General features: G+C 42.1%; 1 protein-coding gene across 9 annotated transcripts in view; it reads right to left on the reverse strand.

The window, feature by feature from the left end:
- Positions 1–21,923, reverse strand: part of LOC138763579 (KH homology domain-containing protein 4-like) — a 100,874-nt gene that overhangs the window by 59,332 nt on the left and 19,619 nt on the right. For 8 of the 9 annotated variants that reach the window (XR_011357679.1, XM_069938010.1, XM_069937986.1 and 5 more), the window contains exons 3-4: positions 15,617–15,742; positions 6,760–6,839 (exon numbers count right to left, since the gene is read on the reverse strand). Coding sequence is in view for 8 of the 9 variants with exons in the window: in XM_069938010.1 (XP_069794111.1) it covers positions 6,760–6,839; positions 15,617–15,742 (206 nt within the window). In the remaining variant the exon portion in view is untranslated. Of the gene's footprint in view, positions 1–6,759; positions 6,840–13,116; positions 13,178–15,616; positions 15,743–21,923 lie in introns of all 9 variants that reach the window. The other variant, XM_069938030.1, reaches the window with a different exon arrangement.

A 21,923-nucleotide genomic window follows, 5' to 3' on the forward strand; every position in this document is an offset into this window, starting at 1 on the left:
CGGTGATAGACAATTCTTATACTGTGCACAGAATTTAACATTTATGAAGTTCACCAGACTTTGGAGTACGAAAGGTAAATGGTTACTGCTCAGGAAGGTTCTTGTTGGTTTTCAGAGAGAGATTTGTTGTTTGATGGACACCCAGCCACTTCAGTGTCTTGCTAATGAAACTTGCCCCCTTCAGGGTTCTCCAGATGATGACCTCTTTCTTTCAGGTCACCACGGAGTGCCTTTTTGTTTCTCTTATTCAAAGTAAAACATTAGACAGCCAGTCCTCTCCTCTTGTATGAGCCACAAGGGGTTTGATCAGGCTGAATCAAGCACTTACAACCCATCTTCCACATGGGGTTTCCACAAGCTTGCCAGCTTGTCCTGTTCCAGTCCCAGCTGCTGTTGCTGCCTGTAACACTGTAGAGGTGATCTCTGTGTGTCTCTCTGAGAGAAAGCCTGTTTTACTCTCTCTGCTTGCAAAACCACACGACCCTCTTAGAACAGCTCCAGACAATCTGCGGCTTCAAGATCTTTCATCTGTTGCCTTTTTGTAAACAATCCATTAGTGAATTCTTTTGGGCATTCTCCAAAGCTCTTGCAAAGGCTGTTGGCCCCGACATGTCTAGCATGGGGCAGAGCTCCAGTATTTTAAATAAGATCTGTTTTAAAGTGTTTGTATGTGACCTACTCTAACAAACCTTTCCCAACTTATCTCCCAAAAACATATCTATATACTCTGTCACAACATGATTAAAGTGCACGCTCCAGATTTTATTCAAGGTTATTGAAACAGTACACTTCTGATTAACCGAAAACCAATCAACTGGAATTCTGAATATCCCAAAGTTTCTTCGGTTGTGACAATGATGTCACAATTTGGAAAAAAAGTTGAAAAAATTTTTAAGACCACCCTGACCAAATCAAATTATTCTCAGCTAAAGTTAAACTTATCCACTCAATATTATACTGTAGATCCTTCTTTAGCTTCTGCATACTCCCAGCATCAACTTCAGTAAAAGTGGTTCTAAGGGAACTAATGTTACCCTTGTGGATACTATTTAATGCAAAATATTGAAGGTGATTATTCTAAAAATAAATGGACCATAAATAGCCACGTTGCTGCTCTCTCTCCCCACCAGAGCCGTTCTCCCCGCTTGCTCGCCCGAGCTGTACGCTCTCCCCACTCGCCCACCCAAGCCACCCTGCCGCGCTCCCCCCACATGAGCAGCGCTGCCGCTCTCTCTCTCTCTCCGCTCGCCTGAGCTGTGCTCTTCCCCACTTGCCCGAGCTGCTCCCTCTGTCAAATACCCTTTCAGCGGGGTCACTGAAATTCTGCATTGTGCTCCAGCAGAATTTCAATAATCCCACTGAAAGGGTATTTGACAGAGAGTGCACGCGGCTTGGGCAAGCAAGCGGGAAAATCGCGCGGCTCAGGTGAGCAAGGAGCTCGAGTGAATGAGTGAGGAGAGTGCAGCTCAGGTGAGCGAGTAGGGAGAGAAAGTGGCTCAGGCAAGCAAGCAGGGCGAGAAAGCAGCTCGGGCTAGTGAGTGGGGAGAGCCTACAAGTGAGGTGAGACCTCAGGTTCCCGGGAAAGATCGGGGACCTCGGACTCCTGAGCAGGATTGGTGATGGCAGCAAGGAGGTGTCAGGGATTGACGACAGCTAATATAGTACAAGTATTCTCCTGATACTACTGGTCTGCTTAGAGAAAATTCCTGAATATCTGAAAAATCTGCTTAAACAGGATAGGTCCAGTCCCAAGCATTTCGGATAACGGGAAATGTTCTGTAAACATTTTGGTTTGACCATTATAGCAAATTTTTAACATAGTCCCCTCATTTCAGGGTACCATAATATTTTGGACAGATTATATTAAAGGAGTCACGTTTAGTTCTTTGTTGTACATCCCTTGTATGCAATAACTACTTGAAGTCTGTGATTCATAGATATCACCCAGTGCTGAGTTTCTTCTCTGGTGATGCTCTGCCAGTCCTCTAGTGTAACCTTCTTCAGGTTCTACTTGTTTCGGGGGTTTGTCCCCTTAGGTTTTCTCTTTAGCATATGGAAGGCGTGCTCAATTGGATTTAGATCGGGTGACTGACTTGGCCATTCAAGAAATTTCCAGTTTTTAGCTTTGAAAAACTTCTTTTTTGCTTCAGCAGTATGTTTGGGATCATTGTCTTATATTTGCATAAAGAACTGTTCAATGAGTTTGGAGGCATTTTCTCGAACTTGAGCAGCAATGTTTTTAATACACCTCAAAATTCACTTTATTACTGCCATCAGCACCTATATCATCCCTGAAGGTAAGTGCCTGTGGCAGCCGTACATGCATAGGCCATAAAACCCCTGCCCTCCACCATATTTTACAGATGAGATGATGTGGTTTGGATCTTGGGCAATTCCTTTACGCTTCCTCACTATGCTCTTGCCATCACTTTGAATAGGTTAATCTTGGTCTCATCTATCCACAAGATCTTCTTCCAGAATCCTGCGGGCTCTTATAACTATATACAGCACAGAACAGGCCAGTTTGGCCCTACTAGTCCATGCCAGAATACTTCTTGGCAAACTGCAATCTGGCCATTTTGTTTCTGTGGCCAACTAGTGGTTTGCATCTTGTAGTGCAGCCTCGGTATTTCTGTTCATGAGGTCTTCGGCGGAGTGTAGTCATTAACACATCCACACCTTCTCCTGAATAGTGTTTCTGACAGACGTTCTGAGATTTTTCTTCATTAGGATAATTCTTCTGTTATCAGCAGTGGAGGTCTTCCTAGGCCTATCAGTCCCTTTATGATTACTGAGTTCACCAGTACTCTCTTTTTCTTCTTAATGATGTGCCAAACAGTTCATTTTGGTAAACCCGAAGTTTGGGCGACATCTCTTACAGATTTATTCCTTTTTTCCCCCCAGCTTCATAATGGCTTCTTTGACTTTCATTGGTGCAACAGGAAAGTTTTCTAAATCAATACATAGAACAACCAAATAGAGTATTGGATCTCTTATTAGAGAACTAGACAGGTTTATGTTGGGGAACACTTTGGGTCTAGTGATGACATTACTATTAGTTTTAGGTTCATTATGGAGAAGGATAGGGCTGGGCCTATGATAGAGATTCTTGATTAGAACAAGGTTTATTTTGAGTAGATGCAAAAGGATTTAGAAGGTGTGGATTGGGCTAATTTATTTTCTGGGAAGGATGCAACAGATAAATGGAGGATATTCAAAGGGGAAATTTTGAGAGTACAGAGTTGATATGTCTCTGTGAGGATTAAAGGAAAGGTTACAAAATTAAGGGAGCCTTGGTTTTCAAGGGATATTGGAAATTTGGTTTGGGGGAAGAGAGATGTGAACAATAGGTTTCAACAGCAGGGAATAAATGAGGTGCTTGAGGAATATAAAGAAAAAAAATCTTAAGAAATTAGAAAGACTAAAAGGAGATATGAGGCTACTTTGGCAGGCTAAGTAAAAATAAATCCAAAAGGTTTCTACAGGAACATTAAAAGAATAGTGAGGGATAAAATCAGGCCTCCTTGAGGATAAGAGGGGTAGGTTACGTGAGGAGTCAAAAGAGATGGGGGAAATTTAAAATAATTTTTTTTCTTTAGTATTCACTAAAGATAGGAATATTGAGTCAGATGATGTAAGAAAAACTAGTAGTGAGGTAATAGAAAATATGCAGATTAATGAAGAGGCTATTTTAAAGAGAATAAAGGTGGATAAATCTCCAGGCCCTGAAAAGATATTCCCCAGGACCTTGAGGGAGGTTAGTGTAGAAATATCAGGGGCTCTGACAGAAATATTTAAAATGTCATTAAGCCACAGGGAGGTGCCGGAGGATTGGAGGGTAGGTCATGTTACCCCACTGTTTAAAAAAGGTTATAAAAGTGAGTCTGACGTCGGTGGTAGGTAAATTAATGGAGAGTGTTCTTAGAGATGGAGTATACAATTATTTGGATAGACAGAGACTGATTAGGAGTAGTCAACATGGTTTTGTGCATGGTAGATCATGTTTAACAAAATCTTACAGAATTAATCAAGGAGGTTACTAAGAACGATGACGAAGGTTGTCTATATGGAACCTTTGACAAGGTTCCGCATAAGAGATTGGTTAGGAAGGTATTAATGTTGACGTAGTGAAATAGATTCAACAATGGTTTGATGGGAGATGCCAGAGAGTAGTGGCGTATAATTGTCTGCCAAATTGCAAGCCAGTGACTGGTGGAGTGCTCAGGGATTGGTACTGCTCCCATTGTTGTTTGTCATATATATTTTAATGATCTGGATGACGGGGTGGTAAAATGGATTCTTCTTTGGCTTGGCTTCGCGGACGAAGATTTATGGAGGGGGTAAAAAGTCCACGTCAGCTGCAGACTCGTTTGTGGCTGACAAGTCCGATGCGGGACAGGCAGACACGATTGCAGCGGTTGCAGGGGAAAATTGGTTGGTTGGGGATGGGTGTTGGGTTTTTCCTCCTTTGCCTTTTGTCAGTGAGGTAGGCTCTGCGGTCTTCTTCAAAGGAGGTTGCTGCCCGCCAAACTGTGAGGCGCCAAGATGCACGGTTTGAGGCGATATCAGCCCACTGGCGGTGGTCAATGTGGCAGGCACCAAGAGATTTCTTTAGGCAGTCCTTGTACCTTTTCTTTGGTGCACCTCTGTCACGGTGGCCAGTGGAGAGCTCGCCATATAACACGATCTTGGGAAGGCGATGGTCCTCCATTCTGGAGACGTGACCCATCCAGCGCAGCTGGATCTTCAGCAGCGTGGACTCGATGCTGTCGACCTCTGCCATCTCGAGTACTTCGACATTACGGATGTAAGCGCTCCAATGGATGTTGAGGATGGAGCGGAGACAACGCTGGTGGAAGCGTTCTAGGAGCCGTAGGTGGTGCCGGTAGAGGACCCATGATTCGGAGCCGAAAAGGAGTGTGGGTATGACAACGGCTCTGTATACGCTTATCTTTGTGAGGTTTTTCAGTTGGTTGTTTTTCCAGACTCTTTTGTGTAGTCTTCCAAAGGCGCTATTTGCCTTGGCGAGTCTGTTGTCTATCTCATTGTCGATCCTTGCATCTGATGAAATGGTGCAGCCGAGATAGGTAAACTGGTTGACCGTTTTGTGTGCCCGATGGAGATGTGGGGGGGCTGGTAATCATGGTGGGGAGCTGGCTGATGGAGGACCTCAGTTTTCTTCAGGCTGACTTCCAGGCCAAACATTTTGGCAGTTTCCGCAAAGCAGGACGTCAAGCGCTGAAGAGCTGGCTCTGAATGGGCAACTAAAGCGGCATCGTCTGCAAAGAGTAGTTCACGGACAAGTTTCTCTTGTGTCTTGGTGTGAGCTTGCAGGCGCCTCAGATTGAAGAGACTGCCATCCATGCGGTACCGGATGTAAACAGCGTCTTCATTGTTGGGGTCTTTCATGGCTTGGTTCAGCATCATGCTGAAGAAGATTGAAGAGGGTTGGTGCCAAAACACAGCCTTGCTTCACGCCATTGTTAATGGAGAAGGGTTCAGAGAGCTCATTGCTGTATCTGACCCGACCTTGTTGGTTTTCGTGCAGTTGGATAATCATGTTGAGGAACTTTGGGGGACATCCGATGCGCTCTAGTATTTGCCAAAGCCCTTTCCTGCTCACGGTGTCGAAGGCTTTGGTGAGGTCAACAAAGGTGATGTAGAGTCCTTTGTTTTGTTCTCTGCATTTTTCTTGGAGCTGTCTGAGGGCAAAGACCATGTCAGTAGTTCCTCTGTTTGCGCGAAAGCCGCACTGTGATTCTGGGAGAATATTCTCGGCGACACTAGGTATTATTCTATTTAGTAGAATCCTAGCGAAGATTTTGCCTGCAATGGATTAGTAAGTATGCAAATGATACAAAAATTGGTGGTGCTGTGGACAGTGAGGAATGTTTTCAAAGCTTGCAGAGGGATATAAGCCAGTTAGAAAAGTGGGCTGAAAAATGGCAGATGGAGTTTAATACTGGTAAGTAATCAGCAAAGGTCATATACATCAAATGGTAGACAATTGAGGAGTGCCGTAGAACAAAGGAAAGTGGAGTCACATGTCGATAGGGTTGTGAAGAAAGCTTTTGGTAGGATGGCCTTCATAAATCAAAGTATCGAGTTCAGGCGATGGGATGTCATGTTGAACTTGCATTGGGTATTGGTAAGGCCAAATTTGGAATATTGCGTATAGTTTTGGTCACCGAATTATAGGAAGAATATCAACAAAACAGAGAGAGTGCATAGAAGATTTACAAGAATGTTGCCTAGATTTCAAGGTTTGAGTTATAGGGAAAGGTTAAGCAGGCTGGGACTTTATTCCCTGGAGCATAGAGGATTGAGGGTGATTTGATGGAGATCTTTAAAATTATGAAGGGGACATAGAGTCAATGTGGATAGACTTTTTCCATTGAGTGAAGGAGATTCAAACAAGAGGGCATGGATTGAGATTGAAGGGGGAAAAGAATAGGCAAAACAGTATGGAGGGCTCTGTGCATTAGAGTGCCTTTTCCCCAGACAGCTTCTCCAACTTTTACCTGCAATCTTTCATACAAGTTGTAAATGAGAAAAATGCAACTACAACTTTCAACTTCCCTCAAAGCAGTTTCTTTTAAAAAAAGAGCATTTTTTAAAACCATTTAAGATGGTGAATAACTTCATTAAATAATTACTTTAAACAAAGCACACTGCTCATCATAACAAAATGTACTTTGTCCTAAAGTATCACAATCACATATTTCTGAAATAAACGATAAAATGTAAATCAATCCTTACCCTTGTAGGGCCATTTGTTTTTCATCTTCATTCATGAATCGTCCTCTGGTAGAAACAGCAGCACCGCTAATTTTGTTTATCTGAGGGGTAAAATTAATACAGGATGAATCAAACATGAAGTTGTTCAGTTCATGAAATTTGTTTTTTCAAAAGTCAAAGCCACTTTTCAAAATGTTGCACAACAACAGACTGTTACGAACCAAGAGGACTCCAAAATCCAGCAGCAATAGAAATTCACCAAGACAATGGTTACTTAAACAAAAGATAGCTTTTAATTTTGTTTAAACATAATAACAAGATTGAACTTTAACTTACTACTATTAACTTAACCTAACTTAAACCCTCTAATTCTAAGTCCACCTGTATGTTATGTGAATATGTTCAGGAACGTTCTTTGTTTCAATCATTCACTTCTCCAAGTTCACCAGTATCAGGCAATTCTTAACATTTATGAATCTTCACCAGGCTCTGGCACTTAAAGTTCAATGGTTACTGCTCAGGAAAGTTCTTGTTGGTTTCAGAGAGATTTGTTGCTTGTTGGATACACACAAACTGATTTCCTCCAATCGGTCACTTCAGTGTCTTGCCGAAGAAACTTGCCCCATCATGGGTTTTCCAAATGATAACCTTCTCTTCCAGGTCACCACAGAGTTCCTCTTGTTTCCCTTAGATCAGAAGTACTTTAGTCAGCCATTTCCTCTTGTAAGGACTACAAGGGTTTTGAACAAACTGAACTCAGAGCTCATCTTCAAATTGGGATCTTTCAACAAGCCTGCCAGCTTGCCATTTTGCAGCCTCAACTGCTACTGTACTCTCTCTCTCTCTCTGAGAGAAGAATCCTGTTTGTTGTTTCCTCTCTGCTTGTAAAAATCAAATGACCTCTCCCAAGGCTCCAAACCCAATCTTTGAAAGATCTTATCAGTACTTCAGAGCCTGGACTTCATTGCCCATACACAATAGATCAGCATTCTTCATTGCTTCTGCAAAGCCAACCGGAGTATCAACGTCTAGCTTCAGCAAAGCTCTTGCATTTTAAATTAGATGTCTTTTGTGAAGTGCATCTCTGTGAAGTGACCTACACTAAACCCCCACAACAGGACAGCCAGAAGGTTTATCTGCAGAGGACATATGGGCAGAGATGAGGAATGATATAGATGTGACCACACTAATAGGGTTGTATTATAGACCACCCAATAAACAGAGAGAAATACGAGGAGCAAATCTGTAGAGAGTTAGCAGACTAATGTAAGAAGCAGAAAGTTGTGATTGTAGGAGATTTTAACTTCCCAAATATGGACTGGGACTCCCATACAATGAAAAGGCTGGATGGCTTGGAGTTTGTGAAATGGGTTCAGGAAAGTTTCCTAAATCAATATATTGAGGTACAATGAGAGTGGATGCAGTACTTGATCTCCTATTAAGGAACAAGACAGGTCAGGTGACAGATGTATGTATTTTGGGAGCAGAGATAATAATGTCATTAGCTTCAAATTACAGTGGAACTCCATTATAACACAATAGTTAGGATCAAAAAAAATCGCATCGCGATAGAAGTAGGGTCACGGGATTCATTACTGTGTACATTATAAACAAACATTGATTGCGGCAGCAATCCCACCACCCCCTTCCATTCACAGCAGCATTCACCTTCCTCTGTTCGCATCAACACTCCCCCACAAACCCCTGTTCGTGGCAGCACTCATCACCCCCCCCCCCACCCCGTTCACAGCAACTCAACCCCACAGCATTCGCGGCAGCACTCAACCACACCTCTTTATCACGGCAACATTTATTACCCCACACCCCCTGTTTGCGGCAGCACTCGCCCCCAAACTCCCCGTTCGCGGCAACACTCGCCACCAACCCCCCGTTCGCGGCAACACTCGCCCCCCAACCCCCCCTCGTGGCAGCACTCTCCCCCAACCACCCCGGTCGTGGCAGCACTCGCCCCCAACCCCCCGTTCGCGGCAGCACTCGCCCCCAACCCCCCGTTCACGGCAGCACTCGTCCCCAACCCCCCGTTCGAGGCAGCAATCTCCCCCAACCCCCCCGTTCGTGGCAACACTCGCCCCCAACCCCCCGTTCGTGGCAGCGCTCGCCCCCAACCCCCCCGTTCGTGGCAACACTCGCCCCCAACCCCCCGTTCGTGGCAACACTCGCCCCCCCCAACCCCCCGTTCGTGGCAACACTCGCCCCCAACCCCCCGTTCGTGGCAGCACTAGCCCCCAACCCCCCCGTTCGTGGCAACACTCGCCCCCAACCCCCCGTTCGTGGCAGCACTCGCCCCCAACCCTCTGTTCGTGGCAGCGCTCGCCCCCAACCCCCCGTTCGTGGCAGCACTCGCCCCCAACCCCCCGTTCGTGGCAACACTCGCCCCCAACCCCCCGTTCGTGGCAGCACCCCCCCCCCCACATTCACGGGCCCGCCTCACATTCGCGGCAGCACTCGCCCCCCCCCCCCCCCCCACACCCCGTTCACAGCAACATTCATCCCTACCCCATTCACAGCAACTCTCAAACCTTCCCCCCCTTTCGTGGCAAAATCCACATCCCATTCACAGCAGCACTCACACCCCCATCCCCATTCATGGCAGCATTCACCCCTCGATTCCACCCTCCCAGTTCTCAGCAACACACACCATCCCCTTCATCAATGTGATGAATTTCCCACCAAGATAAACATTACTGTACTTACCTTAATCATTTAGAAGTACCACTTCTAAACATTCACTGCGCCACAGGGTGGCCTTCCCTGGTACTGCACTTTTTAAAATTGACTTGCTTACCATCTTATCTCAAAGAATGGAACTTGGACATTAAGGGGTCCAATGAAATATCGCCTTATATCCAAATCTACATTAAATCAGGGTGCATTAAATCGGGGTTCCACTGTAATAACTGAAAAGGATAAGTATGGTCATCATGTTGGGATTCTAAATTGGAAGAAGGCAAATTTTGCAGAAATGAGAAAGGATCTCAAGTGTAGATTGGGATATGTTGTTTTCTGGCAAGGGTGTGTTAAGTAAGTGGATGGCCTTCAAAAGGTAAAATTTTGACAGAACAGAGTTTGTATGTTCCTGTTAGGATTAAAGGCAAATTTAACAGGCGTACTGAACCCTGTTTTTCAAGGGATACTGGTGATCTGGTTAAGAAGAAGGAGGTGGTTAGAAAGTACAGGCAACATGGAGCTAATGAGATACTTGAAATGCAATGAAATACTCAAGAAAATATCAAAGATACTTATGAGTAAGGTCAATTGAGGAATAAATATGGAATAGCTAATAATACTTTGTTCTGTTATTTCCAACTGAGAGCATATCTAAGGGACAAGTTAGGTTTAGAAATACTATTACCCATTTGTCGCGAGGTGGAAATACTTAGTGGGAGAGGAAATATCATAAAATTTACTTCTGCAATACACCTCTTATTGCAAAAAGGAACTATGAAACAGTGAGTACATAAATCTAGACAGAAATGGGAGTTGGATCTGAATATTACAATCGATGAGCAAATGTGGTTAGATCTTTGTCAAGATAGTATGATACTATTAATGCAAGATGTAAATTAGTTCAATATAATTTTTTACATCAGCTATATTTAATACCACAGGAACTGAATAGAATGAAATCAGATACATCAAATCAATGCTTTATGTGTGATGAGGAGATAGGTAATTTTGCATTCAACTTGGTCATGTCCTAAGGTAAAATGTTTCTGGGTGGATTTACAAAACTTTTTAGAACAAGTTACAGGTATACTATTTCCATTAAACTCAGATTTATTTCTATTGGGAAACATAGAAGGAACAAGACCCAAACTAAAATTGTCAACATAGTAAATGAAATTTGTTAAAATAGCATTGGAAGTAGCAAGGAAATGTATTGAAGTGACTTGGAAATCAAACATATATAGATATAGGAAGGTGGAATTCAGAAATCCAAAGCTGTATCTCTTTAGAGAAAATTACATATAATTTGCAAAATAAATACCCTATATGTTTCCAAATTTGGAGCCCGTATACACAAATTATGGGTATAAATATGTAGAAATGTTCTTCTAGCCTCTTAAGTCCTACGTTAACCTTCTTCCTTAAAATGAAAGATGTTCAATAAAATCTGTTAAGTTCCAGTGTGTTTGTGGGGGAGGGGGAAGGAGGGAATGATACTCCAGGCAATCCAAGATACTACATTATTTTTCTCTTTTTTCTTTTTATACTATATATAATTCTTTATATTGTTATGGGTCCAGATGACCCCAGAAACCAGCAGCAATAGATATGCACCACCACACAGGGTTACTTAAACAAAAGTAGTTTTTAATTATAATTGAACAAGAAAACAGAATTAAATTTTAACTAACAACTTTACCTACTTATTTAACCAACCTAACCTACTTAATCTCCCTCTCTAATACGAAGCACAGGTATGTGTAATGTATATTTAAGATCAGAAAAGTTATTTGGATCACAGTTCAATCTCACTGGTTGCAGGCAATTCTTGTACTGTGCACAGAAGTTAGCATTAACAAAGTTCACCAGGCTTTGGTGTTAAACAGGAAAATGGTTACCACTCAGGAGGGTTCTTGCTGGTTTTCAGAGAAAGATTCCTTTTCCAGGACATCCCCAACTGATTCCTTCTCAATCAATCTTGCTGACGAAATTTGCCCCCTTCAGGGTTCTCCAGCAAAGATCACATGTTCTCCCAGGCAAGCTGCTGCCATTTGTGTGCAAGCTGCTCTAACAATTCCTCCCAAGCCACCTCTAAATACTTTGTCACAATATGCATATATTATTCTTTAAGGGGGAAGGGGGTTGAGGGGTTGGGAGAGGGAGGAAAGGGGAGTGGTTATAACCATCATGTAATGAATGAAAATTTCTTTAGTTTGAATACTTATTTTATTTAATGCATTATGATTTTGTGGTGGCTCGCAATTGCGGAAATCAGGCTGGTATATCATTTGCCAGCAGACGCGGACAGAGATCGCTAAAGCGACTCCCAGGACAATGAACTGGTGGGGGTAGAAGCGGTCGGCTACAATATATTAATTACGTATAGAATTTTTAAAAAATAATAATCAACAAAATCAGGAAGGCAAAAAGACAAAGTTGATTTGGCAGATAAACACAAGTATATTAAGAGTAAAAAGATAGTTAGCGACAAAACTGGTTCCCTAGAGGATCACAGTGGTCAACTATGTGTGGAGCCTCACGTAATGGGGAATATCTTAAACAGTTTTTTTGTACCAGTTTTTACTCAGGAAATTGACATAGTGCATAAGAAATGAAGGGAAACAAACAGAAGTGTCATGGGACATAGAGATTAAGGAGGAGGAGCTCGCTGCCTTACAGCGAATAAAGGTAGATAAATCACAGAGCTAGGGCTTTTCTCTTTGGACCGAAGAAGCATGAGAGGGGACTCAGAGGTCTACAAGATTATGAGGCATAGATAGGGCAGACAGCCAGCGCCTGTTTACCAGGGCAGGAGTAGCAAACGCTAGAAGACATCTATACAAGGTGAGGGGAGAAAAGTTTAGGGGTGATATTTGGGGATTTGTTCTTTTTTAATATACACACATAGTGGGTTCCTGCAATGCAAAACGATTGACAAAACATCGGCAGCAGGTTGGAGATCCTATTGTTCCTCCGGAATCCCCAGTGGAGACGGTAATTAGAGAAACTGGCAATGACGAGTGAGCAGTCACCCTTAGTAGCGATTTGTATGGGTGGCCTCAGGAACAGAGGCCATATGGAGGATCTTTCAACCTAACCAAAATTCAAACTTGGTGAGATAAAACAGAAGATGGGGACAGAGACTTCAGTGGGATCTGGATTATATGTTATTGTTTTCAGGTATTTTAGGATGTGGCTAAGTGACACCAACCTTCCAGTATTAAGGAAAAAAGTTTCTGCATCCCGTGTGGTGTCCAAGTCCTCCCATATCTCAGTACCCAAAAATACCCTTCGTAAAGGATGATGAGAATCCAAAGAGTTAAATCAATTCCTTTAACCTTTGCCGCTGCCTGCCAGAATTTTGCAGACCAACTCCCATGTTCCAATGTAGACAGTGTTATCACAGCAGCTGTTGGAAATGTATCTGCTTCTACTCAGCCCAATGTTCCCCCACTAGAAGGACCAGTGACCAGATCCAAAAGTAAAAAGCACCTATTGAATGTAATCCATCGAATTCTAATCAGGAATCCAATTCCTCTATGTATCCCAAAATGGTGATAGCAGCACACCAGTCCTTCAGCCCTGATTCCCACTGAGATTAGAAATATATCTGAAGCCCTAAATCCCTTAATAGCACCTAATGCTTTCATAATTGGCTGACCCAAATTTGTAATATTTATAATCCCTCACCAGGGGACATAACCATGTTGTTGAAGTGTGTTCTGGGTTGCAGGACAGATTCTCCATTGCTCTGGGGAAGAAAGGGAAGAAAATGATGCATCACAAGCACAAGGAAAGAAATCTATGGCTCACTGGCTGGCGAACAAAGGACAGAAATCAATTATGCAGGCTGCTTGCAGAGCTGGGGATATTGGAGAGGTGGCTCGGACTTTACAGCAGCAAGGGAAGAAAATTTTTTTGGCAAGCTACAGAGAAAACAGGATGAATGTGCTGGTGCTCTCTTGGTAGATAATCAACCAGTAGCTATACATACCTTGCTGAATTGCATGTTACTAAGACCTGTCCAAATTTTTAAAATGAGAAATTCAGAGTGGTAAATAAAACCCTGGGCTGAAGTTACTGCTATAGTGGTTAATATGGATAGGGATAATCTTTTCCCCGGAAGTGACAAAAAGGATAAACACATGGGTCAGTTCTATCAAGGGACTAACTATGGAAATAGAGGTCAAATCAAGGCGCGAGGCACTTACAGTTTCTAAATAAGTGGGGGCAGGATGAATGCCACCGATATGGTGGTAAAAGGCATTGGGCACGAGATTGTTCGCAGACGCATCGTACTCTAACTCAATCCAAGGTATTGCTTCCTCCTCCTCCTACTACCTATTGCTTTAACAAGAAGATTCTAGTGGCACTATGGCTTCTGTGAAGCTCATACCTAATCACACTAATGTCAGTATCGTTGGTATTGCCAGTATCCCCATGAAAGAGCCATTATCTACTCCTGTTTCTGTTCATTTAATGGGAACTGTCCCCAAACGCCTTCATTATATTGTAAATAACACCCATCCCATTGTTAGGTAGGCAGACTTTGTACAAGTTGGGAGCCACAGTTTACTGTTCAGCCCAAGGGATTGTTGGAATTACACTTATCTAGGTCAGTGGAAGGTATTCCACCTGACATGATTTGCAGAGGCTGCAAATGTTTTGGAGTAGCATATGCGTCACTTGTCACAGGATACCACTTTCATTTTTGCTCTTGTAGCAAAAGCATTGAAATTTTGATCCATGACAACATCAGGATGATGATGGTAAGGGACTCAGGAATAGTGATGTAATTTAATGTCACGGCCAAAATTTAGAATGGCATGTTTATTGGTCATTGCCCACCCCGTGAGCAAGGCAAATAACTCAATGCTGTCTAAATATCATAACTTGTATTGTAGATTCATTTTTTGACAAGTTATGAATAAGACTGAATATGATGTACCTATCAGCAAGCATCTCCACTCCCATATGAAGTTGGAAATGGTTGAGCCTATGGCACTGCCCAAGGAATTCATATGGCTCCAACAAATACAATCCTCTAATAAATGCAAGATGTGACTTTAAGCTTTGTCCATTCTTTTATCTGAGTACCTTGACCTTTAGGTACCCTTTCTCAGCAAATCTTTATATTTCAACTCTGTGGGCTGTGTTTGGACTAACACTGTAGCATGTATTGCATAATTTATTCACATACTTCCAGATTTAGTTGGTCATGTCGTTAACTACATGCAACCATAGGAACATAGGAAGTAGGAACAGGAGTAGGCCAAAAATGGCCCATCGATCCTGCTCCGCCATTCAATACGATCATGGCTGATCTAATTTATGACCTAACTCCACCTACCTGCCTTCTCCCCATATCCCCCAATTCCTCTATCATGTAAAAATTTATCTAACCGAATTTTAAATATGTTTAATGAGGCAGCCTCAATCACTTCCCTGGTTAGAGAATTCCAAACATTCACTACTCTCTGGGAAAAACTATTTTTCCTCATCTCTGTCCTAAATCTACTCCCCCGAATCTTGAGACTGTGACCTCTCGTTTTAGTTTCCCCGGCCAGCTCAAAAAACCTTCCTACATCTATCCTATCCATACCCTTCATAATGCTATAGGTTTCTATAAGATCTCCTCTCATTCTTCTGAACTCAAGCAAATACAATCCTAGACGATTTAATCTTTCATCATAAGTCAACCCCTTCATCCCAGGGATCAACCTAGTAAACCTCCTCTGGACCGTCTCCAAAGCCAGTACATCCTTCCTCAAATATGGAGACCAGAACTGGACACAGTACTCCAGGTGCGGTCTCACCAGTACCTTATACAGTTGCAACATTACCTCCCTACTCCTGAATTCAATTCTTCTAGCGATGAAGGCCAACATTTCATTTGCCTTCTTAATAACCTGCTGCACCTGCAACCTAACTTTTTGCGATTCATGCACAAGCCCTCCCAAGTCCCTCTGCACAACAGCATGCTGTAGTTTTTCACCCTTTAAATAATATTCAGCTCTTTTAGTTTTCTTGCCAAGTGGATAACCTCACACTTACTAACATTGTACTCCATCTGCCAGACCTTTGCCCACTCATCCAGCTTATACAGGATATTTTCACACGCCGAAGAACTCTACTGAACCGACATTCATAACTGAAAGAGTGAACTATTCGAAGGGTAAACGTTACTTACTTCGTCCTGAGTGTGACCTCTTGTGAGTAAGTTTCGACATACAATAGGAACATCATTAATTTCAATTTCAGCAACCACCATATCATCTTTGTTCTTTTGATGGGATGATGATTTTGAAGACTTTGACTGGAAAGAAAAGTAATATAAATAAATTAATGTTTTATTAGTTCATCATCACACACCTTAATTTTCAAACAGTGACCCCCCCAACAACTAGAATTTCCCATAACAGTAAACATTCTCCCCACAACCACCCTGTCAAAAACTCTCTCAGGAGCTGCTATGTTTCAATAAAGTTCCCTTTCATCCTTTTTAACTGTAGCCAATACAAGTTTATTCAATCTAACATTTTTGTCCACTCGACTTTCTCCAAGCGACTTCTAACACAATATCATCCCTACTTTAAGTAAGATTAATGTCGTACACAGTACTTTAGACATAACTAATACAAATCCATCTACTTTTTCATTCAATTCCCCTGGCAATAAACAGTAACAATCTATTAGTTTTCCTACTTCCTTACTGTGCATGTACACTATCCTTCATGCACTGCAATATCTTATTTAGATCATTTATTTTTTTGATTAATCTTTTAATTTTCTCTGCTAAAAATGGAGAATATCACATTTTCCCCATGTATTACAGTTGCCTAATCACAACTGACTATATTACTGTGTAGTCTCTATTCCTCTTCACATCTTGCTCTCCTCTCATTTTTGAGTGACCAGCAAACTTAACAAATACGGTACTGCCCCTTCATTTAAATGAATGTAAGTAATCATCCCCATGGCATACAACTTACCATAGACTCAGAATCAGAATTTATTGTCATGAACAAGTCATGAAATTCAGTGTTTTGTGGCTGCATTATAGAGCGAACATTCATATTATAACCTTCTTACAATGTTACTATAAAAAATAAAATAACAACAATAAGAGGACACGAAAAGTAAGGCCGTGTCTTTGGTGCATTGATTATTCAGGAATCTGATGGCACCGGGGAAGAAGCTGTCCTTGCGCCACTGAGTGCTCGTCTTTAGGCTCCTGTACCTTTAGAGGGTAGCAGAGTGAAGAGGGCATGACCTGGATGATGGAGTTCTTTGAGGATAGAGGCTGTGTTTTTTTTTTAGACTCCACCTCATGTAGATATCCTCGATGGAGTGAAGTCTGGTGCCTGTGATGTCGCAGGCCAAGTTAACAACCCTCTGAAAGTTTCTTCTTGTCCTGAGAGTTGGCACCTCCATACCAGGCAGAGATGCAACCAGCCAGAAGGCTCTCTACAGTAAACCTGTAGAAGTTTACGAGTGTCTTTGGTGACGTACCGAACCTCCTTAGACACTTCACAAAATATAGCCCTTCTTTGTGATTGCATCAACGTGGAGGCTCCAGGACAGATCCTCGGAGAAGTTGACATCCAGGAATTTGAAGTTCTTGACTCTCTCCATTACTGAGCCCTTGATGAGAACTGGATCATGGCAAGTCTTCAATACCATTATTCCCTCCATACCCCTTCTGCACCTGGATCCTTAACTTTCTCATTCGAAGACCATAGTCAGTATGAATTGGAAACACGTCTCCTCCTCATTGATCATCAACACAGATGCACCCCAAGGATGCGTGCTGAGCCAATTGCTCTACTCGTTATACACCATGACTGTGTGGGTGTATAATAAGATGGTATGTAGCTTGCCAACAAGAAACAATTAAGCCCATTGCTTCCAGATGGCAAGTCAACCTTCTATCCATACCAGTATGTTAACTTCTACACAGGCAAGATTAATTTCTACAATAATCTATGATGTGATATCTTATCAAATTTCTTTGGAAATCTAAGTACTCTATGATACCAAGACGAAATACAAGATGCATAGCTTCCTTTTTATCCACAAAGAACTCTAATAAACTAAACCAACATGATTTCAATTTCACAAAACCAAGTTGGCTTCAACTTCATTTCCTCCACACAGGCTTTAAAGATCAAACTAACTGCCTGCAATTTTCTGCTTTGTCTTCTGCCTTTCTTGAATAGAGTTGCTATCTCAATTTTCGTACCTAATGGATCTTTCCCTAAAACTCGGGAATTAAAAAAAATTAAAATCAACCCAACAATCAGTTCACCGTTCCCCTTCTTTCAAAACTGGAGATTATAATTTTTCTCCTTCATTTTCAATTCCTGATTTAGTTATTTCTGGATGTGCCATCCATTTTCTTAATTAGCATGGAACAAAGCAAAATTCATGTCCCAATTTTACTTTTCACTCTTTCAGACTAATATAGACTTAATTTTAATATCTTTAGAAACTCTCACAGCCTTGTTTTGGAATTTGACTGCCCAAGAATGCAGAAGGCTTCAGAAGCTAACAAACACAGCTAGGTTCCTCACAGGCTCCAACTTCCCATTCACCAAATGCATCTATTTGAGTTACTGCCTCAAGAAGGCAGACAACATCATAAATAACCACCATTACCCTGGTTACAACCCAAAGAGGGCTGAAGACCAGCTCCTGTCGATTCAAGAACAACTTCTTTCTAAAAGATATCAGTGTCTTGAATCTCCGCTTGTTACACTAATCAGGAACTGCATCACCACCACAAAAGCATTGTCTGCACTATTACAGAGTCTCTTTTTTTTGTATTAGGGTAACTGAGCATTTGTTATCTTTATTTATTGTCTCTTGTTAATTCAATTAAAGATACTGTGATAGTTGTTTTTTTTTGCTGTCTTTTTCTCTAATAAGTATAGAGTCAGTTAAGAATTTTGGTACATATGTTATGACAATAATAAACTCATTATATTTTATACAAATGATGACTTGTTATAATGGACAGTCTTCAATTACAATTTGTTCAACCATGTATAGTGATCTGATGTTTCCCCTTTATTATGTCAATAATCAAATCTACAACTTCTTGTGCATTAATAGACCCTTTTTAAGAATGTAAGCATGGCTAGCTGGATTAGCATTTATTGTCCATCCCTAAATGCCCTCGAGAAACAGAGTGACCAATCTTCTTAAACCACTGTTGTTCTTCTGGTGAAGAGACTCCCTTGGGTAATGAGTTCGAGAATTTTAGCCTGTTGATGATAAAGGACTGGCTGTATGATTCAACATCATGATGTTGCATGATTTGGTGGAAAAGATTTAAGTGGTTGTGTTTCCATGTGACAGTTGCTTTTATCTGTGGTAGAAGTATTGGGTTTAGAAAGTGAACAGAGTAGCCAGTGTGAGAAATGGCACTGCATTTTGCAGGTGGCACATACTATGGCCATCGTACAATAATGATGGAATAATTAATGTTTGGAGTTCCAAACATCCAGGCAACTTTCAAGAAACTGTTTTTTTGGGGGGGCCTTACTCATCCAGGGAAGTGAAAAACATTCCTATAACCACTTGCATCTTGAAGATCATAAAAAATTCTTGTGATGTCAGGAAGTGAGTAACATCAGATGATAATCATCCTCGGATTTGCTCTTTTAGCCACTATACAGTATTTATATAATTGGTCAATGAGAAACAGGATATTAATGGGGTGGAGAGAACACAGTAAATGGGATGCCATTGAATGTCATGCTTAGAGAAGTTTAGATTCTCCCTTATTGCAAATGACCAATATTTAGAATCACTTTGTCACACATTTTACACTGAATACTTGAATATAGTACAGATCTTGCAGCAAGCATAGACTGCCTTGGTTTCTAAGTAGTGGTAAATGATATGCACACATCCCCATTTTGGAACTTATGGTGGAAAGAAGTCATTAAGGAAGCAGATGAAAATGGCTGGAACCAGGACAGTCCCCTGAGAGACACCTGCAGTGATGCCTTGAAGCTGCCATGTCTGTCCTCCAATAATTATAACCAGTTTCAGGGGAGATGATCGGGAATTAAATATCCAGGGGTTTCAAGTAATCAGAAGGAGAAGCAGGAAGGCAAGAGAAGTAGGTTAACACTCTTAATTAAGGATGAGATCAGAGTGACTGTGAGAGAAAGGCCATATAAAGGTTCCATTAATGTCACGTAATACTACATTTAGAATGTAACATACATTAAATTCTTTAACTTCTGTCTACCATAAAGCAGATAGAGAGTCAACACTTTGACTAGCTCTCATGCTGAATTAAAATGTTTAATTAATCTGGGTAGAGATTAGGAATAGTAAGGGGGAAGTCGAATTCACTGGTGGGAGTAATCAAAATTTATTGTTACGAACAAGTCATGAAATCTGTTGTTTTGTGGCAACATCACAGTGCAAACGTTCCTATAAACCACCTTACAATAATAAAAATAGTGCACGAAAAGTCAAAGTGAGGCAGCATCTTTGGTTCATTGATCATTCAGGAATCTGATGGCAGCGGGGAAGAAGCGGTCCTTGTGCCGCTGAGTGCTTGTTTTTAGGCTCCTGTACTTTTTCCCGATAATAGCAGAGTGAAGAAGGCATGGCCTGGGTGATGGGGGTCCTTGAGGATAGAGGCTGATTTCTTAAGACATCATTTGTTGTAGATGTCCTCAATGAAGTGAAGTCTGATGCCGGTGATGATGCAGGCCAAGTTAATAACCCTCTGGAGTTTTTTTTATCCTGAGCGTTGGCACCTCCGTACCAGACAGTAATGCAACCAGCCAGAATGCTCTCCATGGTACACCTGTAGAGGTTTTCCAGTCTTTGGTAACATACCAAATCTCCTCAAGGACCTCACAAAGCATTGCATTGACATGGAGGCTCCAGGACAGATCCTTGGAGATGTTGACACTCAGGTATTTGAAGTTCTTAACCCTCTCCACTATCGAGCCCTCAATAAGGAGTGAATCACGTTCTCCTGACTTATTCCTGAAATCCACAAGCTTACAATGGTGCCTTACAGTGGCGACTCTTTGCATCCAACTCTGATGGGAAATTATCAAATATTCCCATTCAGAACAATTAACACTCAGCCACATAACAATCAAATTTACCCATGAATAAGGATCTCTTAAGATCGCTGGCAGACCTCGCAATTGGCTGAAATGGCAGTCTCCCTCGAACCGCGGGACCTTTAAATAGCCAAAGCTCAGGCAAGTTAAATGCTGCGGGAATTTCAAGCAGCAGCGAACGGGCCATTTAAACTTCACAGGAGTTACAAGCAGCAGACACTCAGTCCATTTAAACATTGTGGGAGATTTAAAGAGACATTGCACGGACCATTTAAACAGTACAGGAGTTACCAGCAGCTGATCCACGGGCCATTTAAAGACCCAACCATGTGGACACAGAGGGGGGCTACAGGTTAAGCTGGCTCTGAGGCTTCCACTCCCTACCATTCTCTTGGCCAATTTACAATCCTTGGAGAACAAACTCAATTAACTCCGATCCAGATTACAGCATCAGAGAGACATCAGGAAGTGCTGTATGACGTGCTTTACAGATACATTGACATTCCAGTCATAGCGCTACACCATCCACCATGATGACCAGACACTGGCATCAGGAAAATTCAGAGGCGGTGACATTTGTGTCATCATTAATTCATTGTGGTGCACAAACGTGACAGTTCCGTCCCAGTCTTGCTCCCCCGATATGGAACATCTGGCAATGAAGTGCCGCCCATTCGAACATCTGGCAATGAAGTGCCGCCCATTCTACCTGCCAAAGGGAGTTCACTGCCATCCATCATTCTGGTCGCAGTGTACATTCCACCCGAGGCTAACATCAGGCTGGCATTGGAGGGGCTGAGCACTGTGATTAGTAGCCATGTCACCGCATCCTGATGCCTTTCCGATCATTGTAGGGGACTTCAATAAGGCCATCCTGAAGAAAACTCTAATGAACTACCAACATGTAACATGCCAGACCAGAGGAGCCAACACACTTGACCACTACTGCACACAATGAAAAACACCTACTGAACCATTCCATGACCGTACTTTGGCAAGTTTGATCATCTGGCTATACTTCTACTCCCAGCGAACAAGCAGTGACTGAGGACGACAGCACAAATAGTGTCTGCAAGACTGCTTTGAATCGGTGGACTGAACTCAGCCTTTGATTTAATGAATATGAAACAGGTGTCACTAACTTCATGAAGGCCTGCATGGATGAGTGTGTGCCCACACACATATACCAGGTGTTCCCAAACCAGAAGCCTTGGACGAACCACAGGTTTCGCAACATGCTGAGAGCAAGATCAATGGTGTTAAGGCCAGGATTCCATATTTCTACAGAAGGCTATCTCTGAAGCAAAGCGGAGATTCTGGATGAAGCTAGAGACAGATGCACATCAGCTAAAGCAGGGTGTGCAGGCCATTACAGCCTACAAAGTGAGGGTGAACATC

The sequence above is a fragment of the Narcine bancroftii genome, chromosome 1, assembly GCF_036971445.1.
Source record: "Narcine bancroftii isolate sNarBan1 chromosome 1, sNarBan1.hap1, whole genome shotgun sequence".
Lineage (NCBI taxonomy): Eukaryota > Metazoa > Chordata > Chondrichthyes > Torpediniformes > Narcinidae > Narcine > Narcine bancroftii.